Raw genomic sequence first — 25946 nt, 5'->3', positions numbered from 1 at the left:
ACCTGTGGGATCTGCCAGAGCTTCTGCGGGAGGAACCCAAAGGGCGTATCCTGGGCCCTGAACCGCACCCCCACCCTCCCGGCCATGCGGAAGAGGGAGAAGCCGGCTGTGCCTTCCTCCCAGCCTCTGACTCCTCAGACAAAGAGTCTCTGTGTCTCTGGAGAGGACGGGTGGGGCCCATCTGACCTGAGGGGGAGATGGGGGCCCCCAGGGAGTGGGGAGGAGAGGGAATAGCCCCAAGCTGCCCCTCCTCCTTCCCAGAGACACCAAACGCTAAGACTTCCCCAGCTAAAACTCTCATACATTCCCTGCCCTGCCCTGCCCTGCCTTGCTGGGAAGTTCTTCCCAGAGTCTATGGCCACCATCTGACATTTCTCCACCCACTTCCGTTCTGAAAGGACCCTTCGAGGACCACTCTCTGTCACCTTCTCTCACTATCATCCTCCAATCGAAGATTCTTGGCCCGGAATAGAGACAGGGAGAGAATGCCCCTGCTGATTCCCCGTTCCCTGTAAATCCCCCCAGCCCTGAATAATTTACCAGCCTAATAAAAAGACCCCATTTATGCACGTAGCAGTGAGGAGAGGAAATTTTTGACAGATAAAGGACACAGGGTGTGCTGAGGCTGAGGGATTGCCCCCAGCTGCCCACTCAAGGTCAGTTCAGAGTCGGAGGCCCCCGGGGCCCCTTCACCCTGCAGGATCAGTTGGAGGAGGCAGATGAGCCAAGGGTGGGTGACAGGAGTCAGGTGCTGGCCAGCAGGGGTCACCCGTCCGGGGAGGGATCAACATGGCCGAGCCACCGCGGACTGTATTGATCTCCGGCTGCTCCACAGGAATTGGCCTGGAGCTCGCAGTGCAGCTGGCTCAAGACCCCCGGCAGCGCTTCCAGGGTAAGGGGCCCAGTGCGGCCGAGGCGGGCAGGGGCGGGCACGGCTTCCGAGGACCCCCAGCCCTCCCGGCACTGGCTCCACAGCCCATCCCTTCGGCTGCATGTGTGTGAGCTTGGAAGCATCCCCTGATGCAACGAATATTTCCTGTGCACCTACCGAGTGCCAGGCACTGTTCTAGGTGCTGCAAATGCAGCTGCGAACAACACACGGAGACAAAAACCTCTGCCCTGGGTAGCGGGGTCATGGAAGAGGGAAGGGAGGACAGACAATAAGCAGATTTTTAAATTGTGTAATATATCTAACGCTAATAATTTTGCTAAGAAGCAAACTAAAGCAAGAGAGAATGTGGTGGGGGGAGGGAGGCGGGGTGGGTGATATTTTTAGAAGGGCTGGTGGGGAAGGCTTCTCTGAGGCTTCACTCGGGCATCCCCTGACGCTCCCCTCCCCTAGTCCTCCCCAGATTACCGCTCCCAGATAAGCCTCTTAAGTGACCCTGACCTTGGGGGTTTACGGGGGACCTCTAGGTCTAGCGACTTAGCCTTCTGCAATTCTGGAGTCAATTGTCCCAACCCGCACCCCACCCATGGGAACCTCTGACCCAGAGCAGGCCGGCATTGAAGTGGGCAAAGGGCTGTTACTTAAGAGAGGCTGCAGGGGCGAGGGCATTGCCCCAGTTGGCAGAGCTGGTTCATCCATCCCTCTGCCCTCTGTCTTAGAAGCATGCACAACTTTGGGCATGACAGTCTGAGTGGCAGTGTGCAAGAAAGTAATTGTGCTCTGTGTGTCCCTGTGGGCAGATGGATGAATGGATAAAACTGCTGGTCAATGATGTTGATCGAGCGCTTATGATGTTCCAGGCTCCGATCTAAGTGTGTTACATCTAGTAAGATATTGAATCTCCATGTCACCCCTATAAGGTAGCCACTATCATTTGCCCCAGCTTAGAAATGAGACTGAGGCACAGACTGCCAAAGGTCCTTGCCCAAGTTTGCCCAGCCGGAAAGTGACAGAGTCTGGATTTGAACCCAGGCAGCCCAGCCCCTGGTCCCATACTTGTCACAACACTGAATATAGGTGCCTGTGGCTCCCCTTTCAGCTGTGCAGCACCCATGAAACACACAGGCCCACAGATAACATGCAAATACCCCCAGGAGTGTGCATGTGTGATTGTGCATGCACTCGTGGGGGAGTGCAAATATGTATACGGGTGCCTGGGCTCAGCACTCACAAACTCAGGTTCAAATCTCAGTTCTGACACTTTTTAGGGGTGGGACAGGCAAGGAACTTCACCTTGCTGAGCCTCAGTTTGTTCATCTGTATAATGGGGATAACTTTATCTACCTGTTATGGTTACTACTGATAAATAGCAAATCACCCCAAGATTTACAGTCCAAAACAACTGTAATCATTCACCTTTCATGATTGACAAAGGTCACGAAATGGGAAGGGCTCAACTGGGAGGTTCTGGCTCAGGGTCAAAGGCTACAACTAGAACAGAGGAGGCTGGAACATGCCAGGCCTGGGCAGGCATCTCTCTCCCTTCCAGCAATCTCAGGGCTTCTCCATGTGGTCTCTCTACCTGGACTAGCTTGGGCTTCCTCCCAGCATGGCGGCCTCAGGACAGCCCCACTGCCACGTGCTGGCTGAAGGCTTCAAGAGTGAGTGTTCCTGCAAACAAGGCAGAAACTGCAGCACCTTTTCTGACTCAGTCTCAGAAGCCACACAATGTCACTTTCACCACATCCTATTGGTTCCCATCTTGTCACAAGATTCAAGGAGAGGGGAATGAGATCTCATGTCTTGATGTGGGAGCAACAAGGTTCTAGAAGAGCATGTGCAATGGGAGATACTGTGGCCATCTTTGGAAATGTTAGTGACCTAATCATAGGATTCTTGAGAGGAGCAGAGGTAGTGCTTATAAAAATGTTTAGCACAATGTCTGGCACATAGTAGGTTGACAATAAATCAGAACTTATGTTGATGATGTAAATGTGGCTATTCATACTACAATATGCATGTATGTTGACCCTAGATGTGTATGCATTTCTTTTCTCCAGGCAATCTGTTCTATATTTATGGTCTCACCTACTAGGCTATGAACTCCATAAAGACAGCGACCTTGTCTTTCTTATTTCATGCAAGAGTCTCAGCACCTAGAATAGGGCATGGCGTGTAGTAGAGGTTCAATAAATGTTTGTTGGATGGATGGATGGATGGATGGATGGGTGGGTGGATGGATGGATGGATGGATGGATGGATGGATGTAGAGATAGATGGATGGATGGATGGATGGATGTAAAGATGGATGGATGGATGGATGGATGGATGTAGAGATGAATGGATGGATGGATGGATGTAGAGATGGATGGATAGATGGATGGATGGATGTAAAGTTGAATGGATGGATAGATGTACATAGAAATGTATGTGCACAAGTGTGCATTCGAGGTTGTGTGGTGAATCTAAGTGTGTAAACCTGTGGGTCTCCATCCCTCTGTGACTGCTCATGCGAGATCACAGAAACATGTAGGTCCACACACGAGAAAGGAGCCCAGTGCCTGCCCCCAACTCTGCTCTCTGTCCCCAGTGGTGGCCACCATGAGGGATCTGGGAAAGAAGGGGATGCTGGAGGCAGCTGCCGGAGAGGCTCTGGGTCAGACCCTCACCGTGGCCCAGCTGGACGTGTGCAGCGATGAGTCAGTGGCCCAGTGTCTCAGCTGCATCCAGGGAGGAGAAGTGGACGTGCTGGGTGAGTCTGAGCGGCTCCTGGGGCCACTGGCCGCCTCCCTGGCCCAAGCACAGAGCCTCATCAGAGCAAGGTCTCTCCAGCGTCTGAACGCCAGCCCTCTTGCTTCACCAGCAACCTCTGGCCCTGGACAGAAGGGGTAGACCAGTTGGCTCAGAGCCCAGGATACCCATCAGTCTCTTAGAAACACAAGAAATAAACTAACTGAGACCTGGGAGTAAGGTGGATATTATGGAATAGAACTTCTCACGTATGGAGAAAACCATACGTGGTTGGGAAAATTATTTTGATGAGTCATTTGGGGAAGGGAGTATGATGAAGAAGCAACTCATGGTCCCCAAAGGGTCTTCTAAGAAGGGTGAGTCTGGCTGTTTTGATACAATTTTGGGTCAGAGCTGAATTGCTCATGCATTAAGGGAGAGGCTGTTCCCAGAAACCCTTCCCTTGACCCGGGCTCAGGATTCCCTATAACAAATGCTAAACGTAAAAGTCAAGGTTCCACATTTGTCTACCCAAGACACCCTGGACTGACGCTGGATTTGGAATGGGGGCGGGGGTGCTTCCGAGACTGTCCCTGGAGAAGTGACACTAGAAGGGGTGGGAGGACTTGAAGGTAACCCTTACCTCTCCCCTTAGTGAACAATGCTGGAGTGGGCTTGGTGGGTCCCATCGAGGGGCTCAGCCTAGCTGCCATGCAGAAGGTCTTTGATACCAACTTTTTCGGGGCTGTCCGTCTGGTCAAAGCTGTGCTTCCTGGCATGAAGAAACGGCGACAGGGCCACATCGTGGTGGTCAGCAGTGTCATGGGGCTGCAGGGTGAGCCCTGGGGACCCACCCCTGGGAATCCCCCCAGTGTCTGACCCTCCCCAGGCTAGAAGGATGGCAAATAGGTTTTAGTTCCTATTCTAAATGTGCCTGTGTTGAGAAGGATTCTGAAGCCCGAAAGGAGAAAGTTCTGGGATAGATTAACCAGGTCTGCCATGGTGCAGATGTAGGTAGTGGTGTTATAGGTGCTGCCAATGGCCATCCACATTCAGCATCAGCCCCACTTCTGGACACCTCCAAAAATCTTTCCCAACCGTCCCCCAAACCCAAAGGAAGCATCATAACCACTCCTAAGACTCTCCCTTGCCAAACACCCCCCACCAGGCCCCAGAGATGTCTAGATTTGGGATTCTGAGGTTCCACAGAAAAGAGAGCAGTGATTGACTAGTGATGTCTGCTATGAGCTGCCTATGGAGGCCACCTACTTGCCATCCATACTCCTGGGTCTTTCCTCCTTGAAGCCCGTTAGACTCTCTTCTCTAAGGAATCCGCCCTATCAGTCACCCCACCACGGAGAAGATGCACGTAGTCAGCCCCATCCCGGGTTTGCGCTCAGGGGCCCTGGGGATCCCATGCCCACGTGATCCAGGGGGTTAGAGGATGGAGGGAAATAGGGGAGATCCGAGCGGAGAGCAGATGGAGCACTGTTAGGAAGAGGGGGCACCTGGGTCCCCAAGACAACCTCATCCTGATGCCCTATGCCCGGATCCCACAATGCCAGACGCCCATCACATTGGCCCCAGATATCCCTCATTCTGAGCCCCAAACCCTCTCTGTCTGTCTGCCGAAGACTCCACCCCTCTGGACCCACAAAGCCCATCACCCAGAGCCCCCACGGGCCTGCCTTCCTCCAATCCTCTCAGGTGTCGTGTTCAACGAAGTCTACGCAGCCTCCAAGTTTGCTCTGGAGGGATTCTTCGAGAGTCTAGCCGTCCAGCTGCTCCAGTTCAACATCTTGTGAGCGGGGAGTGGGAGGAGGCGCGACGGGGCTGAGGCCAGGAGATGGCGGAGTGGGGCGGGATGACGTAATGATCCTCGTTACGTAATCACGTAATGACCCTCGTTACGTAATGACGTAATGATGGGGCAACTAGGAGAGCGAGAAAGAAAGACGGCCAGTGATGGGCGAAACCGGGCAGCAAGTGGGTCGGGGCGCCAGATCCCCTCCTCTTCCTCCGCTCCCAGCGTCTCCCTGGTGGAGCCCGGCCCGGTGGCCACCGAATTTGAGGGGAAGCTGATGGAGCAGGTTTCCACGGCCGAGTTCCCAGGCACCGACCCCGACACCCTGCGCTACTTCCGGGATTCCTACCTCCCAGCCTCCAGGGAGCTCTTCCGCAACGTGGGGCAGAGCCCACAGGATGTGGTCCAGGTGAGTGGGGGCCCCAGAGCCCCGAGACATAGCTTGGGTATGTGAAGGGGCCCCTCCCTTGAGAACCCCCCTCTCCCTGGGTCCCAGAGCTCAGGGCTCCGCCCCACAGGCCATCGTCAACGTCATCGGCTCGGCCAGACCACCCCTGCGCCGACAGACCAACGCCCGCTACTCCCCGCTGACCGCGCTCAAAGCCGTGGACCCCTCAGGCGGCCTGTATGTGCGAACCACCCACCGCCTGCTCTTCCACTGGCCGCGCCTCCTCCACCTTGGCCTTCGATGCCTGGGCTGCGGCTGCCTCCGCCGCCGGGTCCAGCCCCGGTGAGCAGAGCCTCGCCCACCCTTCCTCACCCCTGAGCAGCCAGGCCTTTCTAGTCCACACGCTAGAGGCCAGTACAGACTCTATGTTCATTCATTCAGTCAGCAAACTCTGCCTGACCTGCTCTGTGCCTGGGCATTGCCGGGACCCCAGAGACCTCCAGGCACACACCCCTCCATGGTCAGGGCTGGGGCAGAGACAGCCACCCCGGGGCCCTGAGCCGAGAAGCCCAGAGCAGGGAGCTAGAGTGGTGTCTGGGAAGGCAAGGGAGGCTCCCTGGAGGAGGAGGCATTGTCGATGGACTTTGAAGAATGGGACAGGCTGCCTCATTCAACCTCAGGACTTCCGTATCTGGGGCCTGGGAATACGAGGATGATCCAAAGCCACCACCACACTGAGCTGGGTTGACTAAGAGGGCTCCAGACTGTTCTGGTCACGCACTCCATCAGCAAAATGTGTGTGCGCACACACCAGCAGTGGATGCATGTTTTTCTATAAAATACAGATTTATAACCACTAGAATCGCTATATTAAATATTTCTTAAAGCTTTATTTCTTATGTCTAAATAAAAAATTGAAAAGCAGTGGCGTCCACCCCACACCTGCTAGAACGGCTACTATTAAAACAACAACAACAACAAAACAGAAAATAACAAGTGTTGGTGAAGATGTGGAGAAACCGGAACCCTTGTGCACTGTTGGTGAGCATGTAAAATGGCGCAGCCGCTGTGGAAAACGCTATGGCGGTTTCTCCAAAAAGCAAATGGAATTATCATATGATCCAGCAATTTCATTTCCAGGTATTATCCAGAGGAATTGAAAGCTGGGTCTCAAAGAGACATTTGTACCCTCGTGTTCATAACAGCATTGTTCACAACAGGCAAAAGGTGGAAGCAACCCAAGTATCTGTCGATGGAGGAATGGATAAACAAAATGTCCCTCCATACAATGGAATATTATTCAGCCTTAAAAAGGAAGGAAATCACGACACACGCTAAAACACGGGTGAACTCTGGGGATACCATGCTGAATGAAAGAAGCCAGTCACAAAAAAGACAAGTACTGTCTGATTTCACTCACAGGAGGCCCCTAGAGGAGTAACATCCACAGAGACAGGAAGGAGGATGGTGGGGCCCGGGGGAGGGGGAGTCAGTGTTTAATGGGGACAGAGTTTCAATTTTGCCCCCAAGACAGTGTCCTCAAGTCTGTGGGCCCTCCTCGGGGGACTTGGGAAGCAATGGACTCTGGGTGTAAATGCCGGCTCTGTCCCTGGTTCACAGGGGCAACTGGCCTGGTGATATGTCCTATAAAGCAGGGCAGGAGTGACCGTGCGGAAACCACGGGGACGGTCCCCTCACTGTTCCATTTCACTTGGGGTCGTGGTTGTGGCTCATGTTCAGGTACCCCCTTGGAGCGCCAGGCTCTGGGAGAAGTTTGTTTATTAGTATTTGCTCCATGGCCTGACGAGATGGAGGCACTCAGAATCTGCCCTGTTCATCAAAAAAGGAAACTGAGGCCATTAGGAGCGGAGGGGAGGGACAGGAAGCCAGGTCTGTCCAACTCTGTCTCTACCGCTCTTCAAGGGTCTCTAGCGACCTCTTCGAGGAAAAGGGAAACTGAGTCCAGGGCCCTAGAAAGAGGTCTCTGAATCATGCAGAGATAACGGGGGCTACTTAGTGTGTTTTGTCAAATCAACTCCTCCTTTCCCCTCCCTCATGTTGGATTTTTGAAGCATTGTTGGAATACCTGCAAAAAAATATATGAAATTAGATAGTGGCGATGGTTGCACAGCCTTAGGAATATACCGAAATCCGCTGAACTGTGCACTTCAAAATGGTAAATTTTATGGTACATGAATTATATCTCAATTTAAAATTCAATTAATTTTTTGTGTTTGAGGAAGCCTCGCCCTGAGCTAAGATCTGTTACCCGCCTTCCTCTATTTTGTATTTGGGATCCCGCCACAGCATGGCTTGACGAGCGGTGCTAGGTCTGTGCCTGGGATCCAAACCTGTGAGCCGTGGACCACTGAAGTGGAGCACACAGACTCAACCACTACACCACCAGGCCAGCTCCTAAAGTGAAATTAATTTTTTAAAGGACTAGAGGAAGCACACATGTGCAGGAAGTCCTTGGTTTGCCCCAGGAAGCTCACCCCAAGAGTTACATCCATTAATTTCCTCCATCTTTGGCTTCTGGTTGGGTTGGGTTCTGCCAATAGGAGGCATCAACTGGAGATCAGAGGGTGCAAGGGGAAAGACCAGGTGTTTGTCCCCCAGGCTCCCTCCGTGTGGGGTCCCTGTGGATTAGCTTCACCCCAAAGGTCTCCACTGTCCTGAGTTTTATGTCTAACATCCTCTTGCTTTTTCAAAAACTCCCTTAAATAAATTATTTTAAAACGCAAATTTGGGCTGGCCCAGTGGTGCAGAGGTTAAGTGCACACATTCTGCTTCGGCAGCCTGGGGTTTGCTGGTTCGGATCCCGGGTACAGACATGGCACTGCTTGGCACGCCATGCTGTGGCAGGCGTCCCACGTCTAAAGTAGAGGAAGATGGGCACGGATCTTAGCTCAGGGCCAGTCTTCCTCAGCAAAAAGAGGAGGATTGGCAGCAGTTATTTCAAGGCTAATCTTCCTCAAAAAAAACCAAAACCACATTTATCTCCTTGTCAAGAAGGAAAAGCCATCATAGTCACCATCAGTGAAGCCAAACTCGATATTTATTTGTGGGTGGGGCATATGATATTCCAAACCCCTATTCTCAGTGCAAGAAAATACTAGATTTTCTCTACCAGCTTCCCTTGCAGCTAGAGGGTGAGCATGTGACTCTGATTCTGCTCAGCGGATGCACAGGATTTAGAATTGAGAGCCGGCCACCCGGAGAAGGAGGCATCAAGAAGAGGAAGTGAAAGAAGGGACAGGAATGTTGCATTGGCAGGTTGGCAGCAGAAGCCAGAGCTGCCGGCTGGTGTCAGGGGGGTCACTTAGGCTGTGGCCTCAGCTGCTGCCTTGCAGCCCCACTTTGTTCCTTTCCGTCTTCCGTGGCTGGTGATTCCATGAGCCCCCAGCATCCACGCGATACATTCCTTTGCTGCTTGAATCACCTCGAGTCAGTTTCTGTTACATATTAGAAGGAACCATCAGCAACCCAGATGGAGACTATAAAAACAGACGCAGTGGGGGAATAAAAGCTTTTATGAACTTCTAGCTGGATGCTATTGCTGACCAGCAGAGATTGGCCAACATTCAAAAGGTGTTAAAGACACACTAACCCTCAGCTCTGGATTTATACCCACGTCCACCCACTCTGTCCTCCTCGTCTTAGCAGGATCAGTCCGTTCTTCTGGTTGCTCAGGCCAAAAATCTTGGAGTCATTTCTGCTTCCTCTCTATCTTCACAGCTAATCTGTCAGGAGATCTCGTTTGCTTGACCTGCAAAATATATTCAGAACCAAGCACTTTGCAACACCTTCTCGGCCCCCAGCCTACTCTAGCCACCCTCCTTTCTCTCCTGCAGGATTGTACCAGCCTCGTCCTCCCCTCTCCCCTTCTGTGTTTGCCCCCCTACAATCCACTCTCCACGCAGCAACTCAGAGGACCCTTTGAAAACATCTTCTGAATCAGTAAAATGTTCACAATGGTGTTTGAGAAATTAAAGGATATTTTAAAACACTTCTAGTCTCAACTGCCCATTTCTTGGTCCCCACCCCCACGCCTGCCTGTTATAACTTGCTTGAGTTATCCATCCAGATTTTCTTTTTGATTATACAGAAAAAAAAAACCCTGGTGACTGGATAAACAAATTGTGGTATGTCCATACGATGGAACATTATGCAGCCTTAAAAATGAAGACAATTCTGACACACGCTATAACATGGATGAACCTTGAAAACATGATGCTAAGTGAGTAAACCAGTCACAAATCTAGGACGAATCTATTGTATGATTCCATTTATGGAAGGTCCCTAGAGAAGTCAGGTTCGCGGAGACAGGAAGGAGAAGGTGGGGGTCGAGGGCTGGTGGAGGGGGAGTTAGTATTTAATGGGGACAGAGTCTCAGTTTGGGAAGATGAGAAAGTTCTGGAGAGATGCATGGTGGGGGTGGTTGCACAGCAATGTGAACGTACTCAATACCACTGAGCTGTGTGCTCAAAAGTGGTTGAAATGGTGAAATTTATGTTGTGTATATTTTACCACAATTTAAAAAATGAATATGGGGTATTTTAGTGGAAAAAACTGAATATATACTTTTTTCTCTACCTTTTCACAAAAAGCAGCATACAATACACGTAAGTATGAACTTTGGTTCTTTTTTGGAATAATATATCTTGGAAATTTTTTGATAGCAGCCCAAGAAGACATCCTCATTCTTTTGCACAGCTGCAACGTATCCCGTTGTGCAGATGGACAATAATTTATGCAGTTGGTCCCGTACTGACCAACCTTTGGGCTCGCTCCAGAGTTTTGCTATTATATCAATGGCTGCAATGAACAACCTTTTGTGCATACATCATCTCACATATGTGCGAGTGTTCCTGTCATGGGATTACTTGGCCAAAGAAACGATGCATTTGTAATTTTTATGAACATTACCAAATTCATCTCTATTGGGAAGGACTGAGGTCCATCTGTTAGCGAGCTCACTTCCCCACAGCCTCACCACACTCCGCATTACCAGTCTTCTAAATTTTTGCCAATCTAATGGGTAAAAATTAGTATCTCACATTTCTTTCATTTTAACTTGCATTCCTCTTATTATGAGTGAGCCCAAATGTCTTTTCATATGTCAAAGAACCTTTTTTGAACATTCTGACCACATCTTTCAATTTTTTTCTATTGGATTGTTTATATTTTTATTATTTATTCCTAGAAACTCTTTACATATTATGGAGATTAGGGAGTCTGTAATATGAAGCACAAACACTTTTTTCTGTTTTTTTTGTTTGTTTGTTTTTCAAGCTCTTCAGTGGTGGTATTTGGCCTTATTTTTATGTTGTGGAATTGTTCATCTTTTTTGCTGTTGTTGTTACTTTTGGATTTCGAGTCATAGTAACAAAGGACATACTCCAACTGATTCTATTAAAACAGGAAGATTATGTCACTCTTCTTTTCAAAAACTCTCCAATGGTTTTCCCTACTATATGATTCAAATCCACAACTATGAGGCCTCCTACATGATCTAATCCTTGAATATTCATCTCAGATTATCTCCCACTTTCTCCCCTACACCCACTCCATTCCAGGAACACTCACCTCCTTGCTGTCTCTTTTTTTGAAGAAGATTGTCCCTGAGCTAAAATCTGTTGCCAGTCTTCCTCTTTTTGCTTGAGGAAGATTGTCCCTAAGTTAACATCTGTGGCAATCTTCCTCTATTTTGAATGTGGGACACCACCACAGCCTGGCTTGATGAGTGGTGTGTAGGTCCATGCCTGGGATCCGAACCTGCAAACCCCAGGCCACCAAAGCAGAGCATGAGAACTCAACCACTACACTACCGCGCCGGCCCCCTTCTTGCTTTGTTTAAACACTCCAATGCACACTCCCACCTCAGGGCCTTTGCACCTGCTGTTCCCTCTGCCTAGAACACTTTTCCCAGATATCCACATGGCTCCCTCCTTCAGCTCACTTAGGTGCTCAAATGTCACTTGCTGAGAGAGGCCCCTCCCCTGTCATCACAAGATAGTATATGTCACTCTACCCCTTGAACCTGCTTTATTTCTCATCACCAGACATATACTACAGTTATTTGGTTCTTGCCTGTCCCCACCCACGAGAATGTCAACTCTGTAGAGAGGAGGTGGTTGTTTGTTCAGCCACATCCCCAGTACCTACGACATGTGGCACGTAGTAGACACTCAATAAACATCTGATAACTGAGGGAATGAGTGGGTAAATTAATGCACCAAAATGAGATTCTCCTGGATGGAGCAAGAAGGTTTTAAAGACCTTTTTCTGCTCCCCAAATCGCCATGCTCCCTCTCTCTTTCAGGCCTTTGCACGGGCTGTTCCCTTCCCCTGAAACAAAACCATCTTCCTTCTCCCACCCCTACCCCTTCACCCCTTACTTGACCGAGACTTTCCTATCTCAGCCTAAATACCGCTTCCTCCAAGAAGCCTTCCTCGACCGCCCGGAGGAGCCTCGGAACCCTCACAGCAGCTTATTTGTGGGTAGTTCTACCTGCCCAGGCTGTGCGCTCTGCAGGGGCGCATATCATTGTAATTGCACGGGGTTTCCAGACGCAGGAAGCAACCCCAAACGTGACAGCTGGGTTCTCCTTCCTCCGGCACAGCAACAAGCTTGTCCTGGAAGTTCTCGCTGCCTGCGGAGAGCGGGGGAGGGGAGCACAGGAGGCCCTGAGGGAGCAGGAAGCAGGGCCAGTTCATCCGGTGGGGTGATCAGAAGCCCTCGAGGGCCAAGAAATGACCCGAGGAGGCTGGGCTGGGACTGGAAGTGACCCAGCTGGGCGCATCCTGGTCCTTCCGTCCACGCTGTGAAGCCCCTGGCCTCCGCCACCTGAGCCGCCAGCGGTGCCTCTCGGAGCCTCGGTTTCTTCCTCAGTGAAACGGCATCGCGCTGGAGAGAAAGTTCCTACTAAGTGCAGGGACTTAGGAGGCGCATCACAAACGACAGCCGTTCGTGGTGACGTTGACGTGGGCACCATTCCTCGCCCCCTGGGTCCTGCCCGGCCTTTCCCGGGAAGCCGCGGGCTGGAAGCCCTGGAAGAGGGGGCGTCAACAGAGGCCACACAGCGCTGCCAGGCTGCCCCTCCCGCCCCCGCCTCCTGGCTGCAGACCCGGGGTCCCGGGGAGGGGAAGGCGGGCGGAATCCGAGAGGCGGCAGCTGCTCCGGGCGTGCGGCCAGCGCGCCGCCCTCCGCCACCGGCATTCCTGCGGGGGAGGCCCGGGCCACCGCGCGCCCGCCCGAGGTCCGCCGGCGCCCTCTCGTGGCCACGCGGGTGAGGCTGGACCTGACCATTCACGCCTGGGGCGGAGCCGGGTGGGACCCGCAGCTACACCCCTGGGGCTCCCTCTCCAAGCCGGTTCAGGAGCTCAGCTCCATCGCTCAACCTGCTGTGTGACCCTGGGCGAGTCCCTCAACCTCCCTGTGCCTCATTTGCTCCACAATTTGGGGCAGGACATTTCACCTTTTGGTGCCTCGGTTTTGCCATCTGCAAAATGGGTCAATGGGCTATTCGATTGCTGGGAGGATTAAAATAGATACTCCAGGGGAACGTGGCTACAGGAAACATGCATTCCCCAAGGGCGGAGGGGTTCCCTTCCGAGGGTGCCGTGTCCCCAGCGCCTACAACAAGGCCAGGCATGCAGGAAGTGCTCCAATTTATTTTACTCATTTTCTAATTCGTTGTGGAGTAAACGCTTATCATTCTTTTTGGGGGACCTGGATTGGGGTGAGGTAGAGAGCGTCTGAGATGTGAGTTCCTGCTGTCGCTCCTTCACCCGCGCCCACGTCCGCCTCCATCCGTTTGTTCGTTGGCTGAGGCCTGTTTGTTTTCAAAGTGTTTCTGCCTCCTCTGCTGCTCATCGGTACCCAAGGGCGGATCTTCGCTTCCTGGCTCACCCTCAAGTCAACACTGAAACGCACGGGAGCCACAGGCCTGGGCACGCTTCGGAAAGCCTCGGATGTGCCTGCCTGCCAAGGCTTCCCACTCGGGAGCCAGAGACACTGGCCCTGCAGGAGAAAGCCCAGCCTGGAGAGAAAGGCGGGAGGGTCTGAGAATAGAGCAGCTGCCGCCCCTCACCTTTGCAGAACCCCCTGTCCTGGACACCTGGGGCCCCCTGGAACAGAGTGGGGGATGTGGACGCCTGGTGTGGGGACGAAGATGTGAAGGGGAGAGCTCACCCCAGCCAAGGGAGAGCCGAACAGAATTGGTGGAGAGTCCCTGAGAGCCTGGGACAGCGGTGGAACATGCGGCCCTACATGGACACCAATGTTCTAGAACCTTCCAAATTGGGTCTCACCTGCTTCCCTGATCCAGGCCTTCATTTGATGCAGTGGATTTTTTGCTTCATAAGAGATTGTTTACCGTAGACTTAAGAGCATTACCCATCCTCAGAGCTCACGTCACTGACACGGGGAGAAGTTGCTCCACATCCCGGGGCCTCAGTTTCCCCTTCTGTACAACGGGTGGCAATTCTTACTGCAGGATGGCTGTGAGACTCCTGTGAGTGTGCACAGAGCACCTAGAACAGTGTCTGGCACACAGGAGCTTCCACCTGCCTCACTTGTTTCTGACACACTTGGTTTTCCAGCTCTCAACAAAGACAGTCTGGAAAGCAGGCATGCGTTGGACCCAATTCACAAGAGGCTGTGAGGTTGGAGGAGAAAGTGCTCCTCGGGCCTTTAGTAAGTTCTCGGTCAATGTCCACACGACACAAGCAGGGCCTTTGTCTGTGCTGTGTCTCCAGCATCCTAAGTAGGGCTGGGCTCCTAGTAAATACTTAATGGATCTTGGTTGGATAAACATACGTTATCATTATTTTCGGGGGTCGGGGGCCTGCCAACAAGCAAGACTCGCCAAGCTGGCACTCTTGACTTCACTGAAGATGGAAGAACCAGACAGACTTGTCTGCAACCCCACACTTCTGAGAGGCAGAATCACAAAGCAAGGTCAACATTTTCTCAGGCATCATAAACAGCCAGCGAGAATTGTTTCAGGACAGAGAAAGCCCTTCTTCCAGGAATGCTTGAAGTGTGATGTGTTTTCATTCCTGGTTTCATATGTATAATTTGCCTTCTGGAAAAAGGAGCCCGGCGAGACGGGCATAAGTTTTAGAAACAATGGACAATGGTCACAATTTACCAAGAGTAATTGTCTCCCGCGAGGAAGGAGAAAAACCAGGCGGCGCGCCCTGGGTGCAGAAGGATCTGATTCTAGCGAGAGAGATTGACCCGTGCATTTCCCAGAGGGTTCTGTTATGGGGGGCGCTGGGGCCAGACGGCTGAATGACAACCGGCTGTTTGTGCCTGTGATTAGGAAATGAAAACATACACCTATCCTCTCCCACTGCAGGAGCCGCCCCAGGAACTCTGGCCAATTTCACAAGAGTGGAGGTGGGGACAACCCTATCTGCTCCCTCCAGCCAATCTCAACCAAGCCCTGAGTCCAGTGCGCCATCCACATGGCCCAGGCTCCTTGCTGGGGGAGGGGAGGGCTTCAGGATGAGACCCCGTGGCTCACGGGAAGGACACCCCCCCTGCCACTGTGGCTCCCAAGGTGGGAGGCGGCTGGAACACTGCTCAGTGCCGCTGTCCACAGCCCCCAGTGGAAGCTTGGCTGAGAAGGGAGGAGCAGCTCCCTTTCCCCTCATTGAATTTATGGGGATTCCGCCCCCCGCCCCGGTCCATTTAGATATTAACTCAGCTGGGATAGGCCAAACAAACAGACCAGAGCTGGGCAGACAAGATGACAGGCACCTGTGACCTGGGGCCCCACGTCATCCTCCCACTGCCATGGACGTACCCTGGCCCCTGGGGCTGCTTCTAGTCCTCTTGGGGACCCCCCTCACCCATGCTGAGCCGCTGTGAGTCTGGAGGCCTGAGGGGACTCTGCCAGCTGCCTGCACATCTGCCGTCTGCATGAGTCCCTGTGTGCGACCCCGTCTGTCTCCGCCGTGGCTTCCCCACCTTGAGTCCCTCCGTGCTCCTGTTTGTCTGCTGGCAGGTACATCCTGGTGACCCCCCGAGTGCTATGGGTCGGCAGCCCCGAGAACATCCACGTGCAAGCTCACTCCGACTGTGGGCAGCCCCTCACCGGTCCCCTGGAGGTGAACCTCATGGTGTGGGACTTTCCCATGAAGAGGACGGTGGTGGCTACTAGCCAGCTCATGCTGTCGCAGGAAAATAACTTTATGGTCCAGGCACTGGTGACAGTGGGTGATGGGCCAGGATGATGGGTGGCTGCAAAGGGAGGCTTTGGGTCTGCAGCAAGGGTGGAGAGGGGCAGACTCTCGAGGGACTTCCCACGAAGGACACTGGAGAGTAGACACAGGGCCTGGATAGGCTTACTGCTCCTCTTATGTCCTGCCGGCTTAAATCCAAATTCGGGTAAGACAGGGTTCCAAGAACGGCCATGATCAGCTCATTGGATGGCTCTGGGTGCATTAACAAAAGGCGCCCTCTGCTGGTGGCTTGGGAAGCCAATCATGGACGGGATTGCAACCCTCCTGGCTGGATACCTTTGGACGTGGCCGTCTTGCTCCCAAACGCAGAGCCAGAAGGCCCCCTTTCAATTGCTTCTCCAAGATCTGGCCCAGAGCTTGGGCCCCAGGGTTGGAGACCCCAGCAGGGCCTGAGGAGTGCGGGCATCTCTCCCCAGATTCCTGAGAGCCTGGTATTCCCCCCACAACGGGGGAAGCAGTATGTCATCATCCGGGCAACGTGGGCACCCATCTCGTCGTCCTCCTTCGTGGAGAAGCCGGTGCTTGTGGCTCCCCACGCTGGCTATATCTTTATCCAGACAGACAAGACCATCTACACGCCTGAGCACTTGGGTACAGCCCCCAGGACTTGACCCAGGGCAGGCGCTGACTCTCGTTCCTGGTCTTCCCCGCCCAGTACCCAACATGTCCCAACCCCCAAGGTCTCCTTCTGTCTAACATCCCCCCACTTCCTGAGATCTTAATGACTACACCCCCCCTCTCCAAACTCTCTCCCACGTTCAGGGTCTTTCCTCCTCCTCCAGTTCAATACCGGGTGTTTACCGTGAACCACAGGATGGATCCCGTGACCAGGACATTCACTCTGGACATCAAGGTGGCCTCTCCTGATAGGAAGGTGGATCCTGGACACTGGGGTGATATCATAGGCTGAAGGCCTGGGGATATGAGCCACCCACCCCTTGTCCCCACAGAACCCAGACGGGATCACTGTGATGAGCCAGGATCTGCAGGCCAACAGAGGTTTCTTCGTGAGCTCCTTCCGCCTCCCAGAGCTCATCAGGTGCCCCGCCCCCCCGGGAGCCCCAGGGCTGGGAGGATGGAGGCTCTTCTTCTCAGTCTCCATCCCTCCTAACTCTCTGTGCCTCAGTCTTGGGACCTGGAGCATCGAAGCCAGTTACCAGAGTGCGGCCAAGCAGAAGTTCAAGGCAGCCTTTGACGTGAAGGAATATGGTGAGCAGGGTGTGGTGGGGAGGGCCAGGTGGGATACGCAAGGAGCAGGGCTGGTCTCATGGTGTACCTACTGTGTGCCGGGGCCTGAGCTGGGTGCTGGTGAACAGGACCACATCTTCCAGCCCTTGGGTGTTGCCAGAGTCACCGAGGAAGGAGCAGGGCAGGGAGGGGACAAGGGGGACAGTAAAATGCTGAGGGCGTCCACTACCTTTCCTCCACCCAGTGCTCCCGTCCTTCGAGGTCCAGCTGAAGCCAAACAAGACTTTCTTCAGCCTCAATGATGAGGCTCTGGGCGTGGACATCCGGGCCTGGTGAGTCCCCTTTGGCCCAGCCTGGCCAGAGGACGAGGCACGCCAAGAAACTGAATGAGTAGAGAGAAGCGGACCACTTCTGTAGCCCTTAGGGTATGGTAGGGGGGATCTCTGCCACCCAGGAGACACTCTTGGCCACCTATATTGTCCTATGAGGTTGTGAAGACCACTTCTGCCACCTTTGAGGTTGTGCAGACCATCCCTTCAGGCCTCTGGGTTTAGACAGGCCATTTCATCTACCTAATGGAGTTGTACCACATCTCATGGTTTGGACCATCTCTGAAGGTCCACGAGGTTGCACAGGCACCTTTTCTGTCTTGTGAGGTTGCCCAGACCATCTCTGCAGTTCTACGAAATTGCAAATGCTACATTTGCTGCTTTATGGGATTTATAGACCATCTCTACAGCTCTGTGAGGTTGTACAGGCCATGTAGTCTGCATAAGGTTGTAAGGGCTATGTCTGCCACTTCTTGACATTATACAGACCATTCCTACAGCCCTGTTGTGCTTTACAGACCACCGAGTCTGCCTGATAAGGCTGTACAGGCTACCTATACCATCTTATGAGATTGCACAGGCCACATCTGCAACCCAAAAATGCTTTAAGGGACATATTTGTCACCTCCCAGGGTTGTGTGGGTCAGCAATGAAGCCATCTAAGCTTCCAGGGGCCACTTCCACCCCTCTCAACATTTTGCCACCATTGCTGCAGTCCCGTGAAATCAGACAGGCCATCTCTGCAGCCACATGAGGTTCTGTGGGTGCGTGAGAGCCAGTCGGGTGGCACTCCATCCCCCAGGTATACATTCAACGAGCTAGTGGATGGATACGCTCTGGCCATCTTTGGGATAAAGCAGGATTCCTGCCGGATCCCCATCCAAAGTTCACTGCAGAGGGTGGAGGTGACTGAGTTCTGACCCCTCCCCCGCCTCCCATCTCCTCTCCCTCATCTTCCCTCCACCACCTCCCCCCACTGCCTCCCCTCCCCTACCCTCTTCCACTCCCCAAGAAAGCTCTTCCTCTCTCCTGCCCTGAGAGCAGATCTCAGAAGGCCAGGGCCACGTCTCCCTCCAGAGGAACATGCTGATGGATGCATGCCAAGGCCCAGAAAAGGACTTCAAGGAGATCTCAATCTTTGTCAATGTCACTGTGTTCTCTTCAGGTACCACCCTCACTCAGGCCCCTGGCTGAGGTCATGACAATCTGTTCTTTCCCAGCCCAGACACTCTGAGACCTCAGGCCACCTCCCAGCCTCAGTTTCCTCATCAGAGACATGGGAAAATACCAGAAAGCCTGGGAGGAGCTGAAGTTGTGTTGCTCTCTTTCCCTGCCTTCACCAAGATGGGTCTCCCATACCAGCAGTCCCGCCACCCCCCCAAGAGACTGAACTTCCTCCGTAGGTCTCACAATCCCCTTGTCTCTCCATGGGGTGAGATGGTCCAGGCCGAGATTTCCGGGGTGAAGATCGCCCAGATCCCATACAGCATCAAGTTCATCAGGACACCACAGTATTTCAAGCCGGGAATGTCCTTCCACTTCAGGGTCAGAGACTAAGTTCACGCCACCCAGAGACTCAGGGCTCCCTCCCCCAAAAGATGCCTCCCCCAGGGAGACAAAAACCCACACTGGACTCACTTGCCCCCCACAATTCATCTGTCTGAGGACTGAATCCATCATAAGCCCCACACCAAGCCCAAGCGCCCCTCAGGTCCCGACCCAGGTCCCCTGAAGTAGGCTGATGGCCCCAGAATTTCTCTATGGGGGGCTTAGGGGTTCATTTTGAGGCTGCATTTGCACAGCAGGCTTGCCGTTTTTACGTGCAATCATTTGGGGTAACTCTGAGATGTCTGGTGGCCATTAGGAAAACTAGAAACATCCTTTGGTGTCAATTGCACTCAAGTTTACCTCAAGCCCTCCACATCTCCTCCTACCCCCTCCACCTCCAATTCCCCCCCCACCCCACTGCCATGCCAACACCCAGAGCCTCCACATAGGGTTGTGCATCATAAAGACTCTAATATGAATAGTGTCCCTGGTGTTGTTCAGTGAGCAACTTGCACAGCTATGCAAGCCGTCCTATCCAGACTACACTTTCAGTCCCCACTTCTCATGCCAGGCCACCCCCGCACCTGTCCTTCGTCTCACGCTAGATTCCACCCTAGGTTTTGGTCTCAAATCCCGATGGGTCTCCAGCCTCCAAAGTCCTCGTCCGCTGCCAAGAACACAAAGTGTACACTTCATCCAATGGGGAGGCCACTCTGGTCATCAACACACGTGGAGATCTGGACAAGCTGCCTATGGTGGTACTGACCTGACAGGGCAGGGATGGCGGGATTGCGTGAACTGGGAGGGTTGGGAGTTAATTGCCCATTGCTCTCTCCAGGTGGAGACAGATGAGTCTCTCCAGTCCGGGGAAAAGGCTTCAGCCACCATGACAGCTTGGCCCTACTCAACTCAGGACAGGTCAGGGAACTTCCTGTACATCGAGGTGAAGACATTGAGCACAGAAGTTGGCAGCAACTTGCAGCTAAGCCTCAACACAAACCATCGGGACTCGACAACCAAGGATAAGATCACTCACTTCACCATCCTGGTCAGGGGCTAGGACTGGGACCTGAGTCAAGGAATTCTTTCCCTGGAACACTCTTGGCTAGCTGGGTTGGAGGAACTGTGATAAGTGGTGTGAAGGTAGGAACCATCTGGGGCGGGCTCAGGCCAAGAGGCTGAAACAAAGGGACTGTGGGTCTCCCTTATGAGCTGGCCCTGCCCTTCTCATCCTTGGCCTCCCTTGTCTCCAAGGTCCTGAGTAAGGGCCAGATCGTGTACGCCAAATGTCAGCCAAAAAGTCTTCAGAGTGCTCTCACGTCAGCTAGCATTGATGTGACTTCAAAGATGCTGCCCTCCTTCCGCATCCTGGCCTTTTATTTACTGCCCAGAGCAACCGGCCAGGACTCTGAACTTGTGGCCGATTCCGTATGGATTGATGTGAATGACACATGCATGGGGATGGTGAGCCAGACTCCCTAAGTTGCACATCACTATCAAAGAGCTGAGGAGAGGGCATGTCAAAGTTCAAGGACTCCCAGTCTGGGGGCAGGTGAGAGGAAGTGGAAGAGATGTGGCCTTAAAAGCTCAACCTAGGGCGTGGAGAAGATACAAGTAAATGCATGGGGTTGAGATTGGCCTGGTGGAGTTCTCTGATGCATGGACATGAAAGTGGAAGCCCCTTGATAGACTATGAGTCCCTCTCCCTGACTTCTCTCTTTTTCCTGGCTCAGCTGAAGGTTGGCTTGAAAAATGACAAACGTCCCCAGATTTTGGAGCCCAACAGCCGGGTGGAGGTGAAGGTGACAGGTGATGCAGAGGCCACGGTGGGGCTGGTGTCTGTGGACAAGGCTGTCTATGTCTTTTTTTTTTAAAGTTTTGGTTTTTTTTTTAAGATTTTATTTTTTCCTTTTTCTCCCCAAAGCCCCCCAGTACATAGTTGTATATTCTTCGTTGTGGGTCCCTCTAGTTGTGGCATGTGGGACGCCGCCTCAGCGTGGTCTGATGAGCAGTGCCATGTCCGCGCCCAGGATTCGAACCAACGAAACACTGGGCCGCCTGCAGCGGAGCGCGCGAACTTAACCACTCGTCCACGGGGCCAGCCCCAAGGCTGTCTATGTCTTGAACAGCAAACACAAGCTCACACAGAAGAAGGTGAGAGTATGTGGGCTTTTGCCAAGAGGTTGCCTGGAGGTTCTAAGTGGAGCCTCAGTTTCTTCAGCTATTAAATGAGCAATACCGATGCTTGAGAGGGTTCAAGGAGCCAGTGCACAGCGTGGGTTGGAAGGTGGTAAGAGCTCAATAAATGAGAGATGGTGTGAGAATTATTACTTGAGCAGCAATTCAGTGCACCATTATGCCTTCCCTGGAGGGGTCATGCAGGCTCCACATCCAGCTTTCTCTCTTGCCCTCCAGGTCTGGGAAGTGGTAGAGGAACACGACATTGGCTGCACTGCAGGCAGTGGGAAAGACAGACTTGCTGTATTCAAGGACACTGGATTGGACATGAAGATGAGCACAGGGATGGACACCCTAGCAAGTTCAGGTACAGGCAGTGGTTGGGGCAGGAGGAGGGCAGAGGCAGGGGCCATGCGGCCTAGTGGTTAGGAACGTGGAGTTTGATGTCAAACAGGTGGGCTAAAATCCAAGACCCTGACACTTACCATGGGCCAGTCACGTTTCCTCTGAGTCTTATCTCTCTGTCCATAAAATGGAGATAATAATAGAAGTAACCCACTCTGTGTTAGTTAAGGTATAGGTTTGGCCACATGTATCAGAGATACAAATGAACAGTAGCTTAAACTGGGTAGAAGTTTACTTCTCTCTTAGTAACTATGCAGAGGTCATTCTGGGACTCAGATTCCTTCTATCTTGTTGCTCTGCCATATTTCAAGATGGCGCCTCACCAGGACCTCATGCCAGACAGCAGGATGGAGAGAAGAAGGTAGAGGTAGACACTCCTCTCACATCTCATTGGCCAGAACTCAGTCACATGTCCCCACCCAGGTGCAAGGGAGGCTGGGAAAAGTAGTCTTCATTCTGAGTGATGTAAAAGATAGAAATTTAGTTGCCACAGATGAAGGGGGAGAATGGATACCGAGGACAACTAGGAGTGTCTTCTTTAGGCTGTAAATAGTGGTATTAACAATAGTTTCTGTTTACTACAAGCTGGACCTTGTGCTAAGTACTTTTATATGCATGATCTCATTGACAGAATTATGATTATACCATTTTACATAGCTGGGGAAATTAATGCCCAAGAGGTTAAGTGACTTGCTGAAGATTGCACAGCTTTTAAGTAGCAAATTTTGAACATCAGGAGACTGTGGGATAAAATGAGGTGATGCATATAAAGCCCTGGGCATACAGTAAGCACCCAGAAACTATCAAGGATGTTATAATGATCTTGACAATTGTGTCCTCTCACTCCTTCCTCTGACCCCCAGAGTGGGACTGCCCCTGGAGCCCCCCTCCTACCCGCCACCGCTGCTCCCTGAAGAGGAATGCAGGTCAGAGGGGATGCGCCCCTCGTGGCTCCCTAACCTACTGTATTCATCAAGGCTTAGAACAGAGATGAAACCACTGTAGGTACTTCAAGCAGGGAGGGAGGTATTTAACGAGGGGAGTTTGGTGCTTTCAAAGTCATCAGATGGGCTACAGGGGTAGAAGTTGGAAGGTTGCTTGCTGGGACTCAAGATCACCCCACCACAGTTCTTGCAAAGCGTGAAATCTCAGGAACCTGCAACCGATATCTCTCATGGGGCTGACGAGTAGATGGTGGAACATGGAATTGTGCCCATTGCAAAGACACGCATAGACTGAAGCCCACCCATCACCTATTGCTGCTGCAGGGAAAATGGCCTTCACGTCTTTCTAGCTTTCAAATCGTACACAAGAGCATCTTGGTGGCAGAATCTAATTCCATCGAGAACCCCAGCAGCAAGGGAGTCTGGGAAATGTAGTTTTTAGACGTCTAGCCTCTGGGATACAGGAGGGAATGTAGATGAAAGGAGACAGGAGTGCTGAGTATGAATGAATAGGATGTAGCAATCCTGCCACACCCGAGGCCAGGGTGTGGACCGGAACAGGAAGCTCTGAGCCTGGAGTTCAAGGAACATGGGAAGCAGTACTGGGTGGCGTTTGCTGAATGGATTCTATCAATATTAGATTTTTCAGTCTCTTTGAGCAATGCTGGTGATTCTGTGGATCTAAATAAAAGGACAGTAAGTGGACTCTAATGAAGATTGAGGTAAAACCCTAATTCTAATTTCCATATCAAAACTCATGCTAACCTTCTGGGAAAAGTTTAGAAAAACTGTGGTTTTGTTTATGGTAATGATCAGCGATATTATTTAACTACAGGTGTTCTAATCTTGTGATGGGGTGGAAAATGAGATTTTTTAATTGCCATAGTATTTTTATCTTTAAGCACATTCCTTCAGTTGGCTAATTTAGAAGGATTCCACTTGACATCATGCTTTACAGCAAGTTTTATGTTTTCATTTAAAAATATATATATAATGGAAATTGGGAGTCAAAATGGCATCTTGGGGGATTACCAATCCCTGTCAAAAAAGAAGAAGGAGGAGGAAGAAGAAGAAGCAAAAAGAAGCAGCATGAATTCTGGTCCCATCTTTGCCCCTTGTGAGCTGTGTGGCCTGGGCCAGTGAATGGACCTCTCTGTTGCTCACCCTCCTCATCAGAACTCACCACATGGGTTCACTGTTGGGGAAGGCCCAGGCAAAGTGCCAGGACCAGCATCTGCCAGAGCTGGGGCTAAATAGAGGCCAGGTGTACACGGCATTGGGGTGGATGGGTCCCAGCTCCCTCAGGTCTCTCTCAGCCCCTCCTCTGTCCCTCTAACCCTGGCCCACAGTGAATAAGTTTGAGACAGAGCTGGAGTGAAAGTGCTGTGAGGCTGGGCTCCGGGAGAGCCCAGTGGCACTGTCGCGTGAGGAGAGGACCCGGCACGTCCACCACGGGCCAGCCTGCGTCGCCGCTTTCCCGAGCTGCTGCCATCTGTCTGAGGCCCTGACTCAGGAGGCGCGAGAGGAGCAGCTGCTTCTGGGGACAAGTGAGGGGGTCACGGCAGGGGGCCCAGGGTTGGGGGGCTCCGTGAGGGGCACGGAGTGCCGGGGGACAGTCAAACGGTGATAAGGGCCACAAGGGGATGGCGTGGGAGCGCCCCACTGAGGAGTCAGGTGGGCCACGGGGGAGACACAAAGGAGACCCCTGCCCCATGTCCTCTCCTTGCAGTGGATGAAGACAAAGACTTTGATGACATCTTCCTGGACGACCTGCCCGTCCGGACCTGGTTCCCTGACAGTTGGCTCTGGAGGAAGATTACTCTGCCAGAAAGTGGATCAGGGTAGGACCAGAACCCCCATGCCAGCATCTGGCCCCTGGTCCCTCCACACATCGGTCCTGGCCAGTGCCCCCACCGGTGACGTTGAGCTCTCAGGATTGTCCCAAGATAGAAACTTTCCTGAATAGGGGCACAGATCCCAGTAGATCCCCCCAGATGATGACCCTCTGGTGATAGTGTGTCAGTGGAGTGACCCAGTGGCACCCCCCCCAGAGTGATCATAATCCTGGGACAGTGACCCCTGATCCACAGGCTCGCTTCAGGCAGCACAAACTCACTGATGTCCCCCCGACCCCCGCCGCCGCCCTGCCCCCGGCTTCCGGCAGCATCTTGCACAGCAGCATTCTCGTGAACGTGCCCGACTCCATCAGCACGTGGCAGTTGGTGGCCATCAGCCTCAAGGCTGGACAAGGTAACCCCACAGACCAGTGCTGAGAGGACGGGAGAGCGTCCCGCCCCGGGATAACGGGCCTCCAGGTCACTCCGACGCGTCTGCCGCTTCTAGGTCTCTGCGTCTCGGGTCCCTTTGAGTTGACAGTCAAGAAAGAGTTCTTTGTGGATCTTAAGCTGCCCTCTTCTGTGATCAGGAATGAGCAAGTCCAGATCCAAGCCATGCCGTACAATTTCAGGGCCCGCCAGGCCAAGGTGAAGCCCGCGGCTTTCCTTCCCCACCGAAACATCCGTCAAGGGGTTGGGTTTTTTTTTTTTTTCTTTTTTGAGGAAGATTAGCCCTGAGCTAACTTCTGCCAATCCTCCTCTTTTTGCTGAGGAAGACTGGCCCTGAGCTAAGATCCATGCCCATCTTCCTCTACTTTATATGTGGGACGCCTACCACAGCATGGCTTTTGCCAAGCGGTGCCATGTCCACACCCGGGATCCGAACCGGCGAACCCTGGGCCGCCGAAGTGGAACATGCACATTTAATCGCTGTGCCACCAGGCTGGCCCCACGTCAGCATGTTTTATAAAGGGGATGGAGAGTGTCCATTATTTGAAGGGTCCAGTGAAGTGGTGGCCCTTTGAAAAAGCTTCTATTTTCTCGTTTAAACCTCACAATGACCTCATCAGACAGATGCTATTATTTTCTTGGTTTAGAGATGAACTGAGGCACAGAGAGGTTAAAGAGCTTTTCTGAGATCGCACAGCACATAAGAGGCCGAGTAGGTTTGAATTCAGACGGGGTCATTGCTTTCAACCACTGTGCTGTGCTGTCACCTACTCGGGACTCTCAGGGCAGGGGCAGGGAAGGGACTGTGACTCTAGGGTCCTGGGTCACCCCCGTAACTGATCACCCTACCCCAGGTCGGCATGGAGTTCCCCTACAAGGAGCGACTCTGCAGCGCTTCAAGGCGGGAAGCCCCATACCGCCAGGTGGTGGTCGTGCCCCCCACCTCCTCCAAGACGGTGCCCTTCGTGCTTCTCCCACTCGAGATAGGCAAAGTGGACATG

The 25946-nt window shown here is 52.6% G+C and overlaps 2 protein-coding genes and 2 long non-coding RNA genes across 6 annotated transcripts; 2 read left to right on the top strand and 2 right to left on the bottom strand.

Moving 5' to 3' along the window:
* The first annotated feature begins 136 nt into the window (after positions 1–136).
* On the top strand, positions 137–6715 carry RDH8 (retinol dehydrogenase 8). Of its 3 annotated transcripts, XM_070623703.1 has the most exons (7): positions 137–656; positions 836–892; positions 3480–3641; positions 4275–4454; positions 5327–5420; positions 5649–5832; positions 5942–6715. In XM_070623703.1, exons 3-7 carry the CDS (start codon positions 3491–3493, stop codon positions 6155–6157), a joined length of 825 nt encoding a protein of 274 aa, XP_070479804.1. In that variant the 5' UTR covers positions 137–656; positions 836–892; positions 3480–3490; the 3' UTR covers positions 6158–6715. The 3 variants fall into 3 exon arrangements, with proteins under 3 accessions (XP_070479804.1, XP_070479803.1, XP_070479802.1); XM_070623702.1 differs by lacking the exon at positions 137–656 and having other exon boundaries at positions 778–892; XM_070623701.1 differs by lacking the exon at positions 137–656 and having other exon boundaries at positions 778–892; positions 5920–6331.
* Positions 3628–5447, bottom strand: LOC139083919 (uncharacterized). Its single transcript, XR_011541055.1, has 3 exons — positions 5308–5447; positions 4263–4391; positions 3628–3764 (listed from the first exon to the last, which is right to left on the bottom strand). It is a non-coding gene; the product is annotated as an uncharacterized lncRNA (long non-coding RNA).
* A 2132-nt stretch (positions 6716–8847) lies between the features above and the next one.
* On the bottom strand, positions 8848–13028 carry LOC139083920 (uncharacterized). Its single transcript, XR_011541056.1, has 3 exons — positions 12326–13028; positions 11401–11589; positions 8848–9580 (listed from the first exon to the last, which is right to left on the bottom strand). It is a non-coding gene; the product is annotated as an uncharacterized lncRNA (long non-coding RNA).
* A 2518-nt stretch (positions 13029–15546) lies between these two features.
* On the top strand, positions 15547–24910 carry LOC103558085 (retinol dehydrogenase 8). Its single transcript, XM_008530883.2, has 19 exons — positions 15547–16038; positions 16485–16659; positions 16851–16921; positions 17019–17107; positions 17195–17277; positions 17501–17588; positions 18388–18490; positions 18630–18750; positions 18989–19130; positions 19751–19891; positions 19972–20276; positions 20388–20747; positions 20867–20983; positions 21243–21287; positions 21549–21678; positions 22580–22642; positions 24010–24207; positions 24390–24501; positions 24751–24910. Exons 1-9 carry the CDS (start codon positions 15943–15945, stop codon positions 19048–19050), a joined length of 888 nt encoding a protein of 295 aa, XP_008529105.2. The 5' UTR covers positions 15547–15942; the 3' UTR covers positions 19051–19130; positions 19751–19891; positions 19972–20276; positions 20388–20747; positions 20867–20983; positions 21243–21287; positions 21549–21678; positions 22580–22642; positions 24010–24207; positions 24390–24501; positions 24751–24910.
* The last annotated feature ends 1036 nt before the right edge of the window (positions 24911–25946 follow it).

This window comes from Equus przewalskii, chromosome 6 (assembly GCF_037783145.1).
Source record: "Equus przewalskii isolate Varuska chromosome 6, EquPr2, whole genome shotgun sequence".
NCBI lineage: Eukaryota > Metazoa > Chordata > Mammalia > Perissodactyla > Equidae > Equus > Equus przewalskii.
Note: the sequence above shows the minus strand (reverse complement) of the source record. Positions and strands in the feature narration are given on the sequence as shown.

What these genes read in the sequence shown, in the direction of transcription:
- RDH8 (XM_070623701.1), top strand. Translation starts at nt 790, where the DNA reads ATGGCCGAGCCACCGCGGACTGTATTGATCTCCGGCTGCTCCACAGGA. An exon ending in CTGCTCCAGTTCAACATCTT is followed by an intron (nt 5,421 to 5,648) that starts GTGAGCGGGGAG and finishes CTCCGCTCCCAG; the next exon opens with CGTCTCCCTGGTGGAGCCCG. An exon ending in GCCCACAGGATGTGGTCCAG is followed by an intron (nt 5,833 to 5,919) that starts GTGAGTGGGGGC and finishes CCTGGGTCCCAG; the next exon opens with AGCTCAGGGCTCCGCCCCAC.
- LOC103558085 (XM_008530883.2), top strand. Translation starts at nt 15,943, where the DNA reads ATGGTGTGGGACTTTCCCATGAAGAGGACGGTGGTGGCTACTAGCCAG. An exon ending in TGGTCCAGGCACTGGTGACA is followed by an intron (nt 16,039 to 16,484) that starts GTGGGTGATGGG and finishes ATCTCTCCCCAG; the next exon opens with ATTCCTGAGAGCCTGGTATT. An exon ending in CATTCACTCTGGACATCAAG is followed by an intron (nt 16,922 to 17,018) that starts GTGGCCTCTCCT and finishes TTGTCCCCACAG; the next exon opens with AACCCAGACGGGATCACTGT.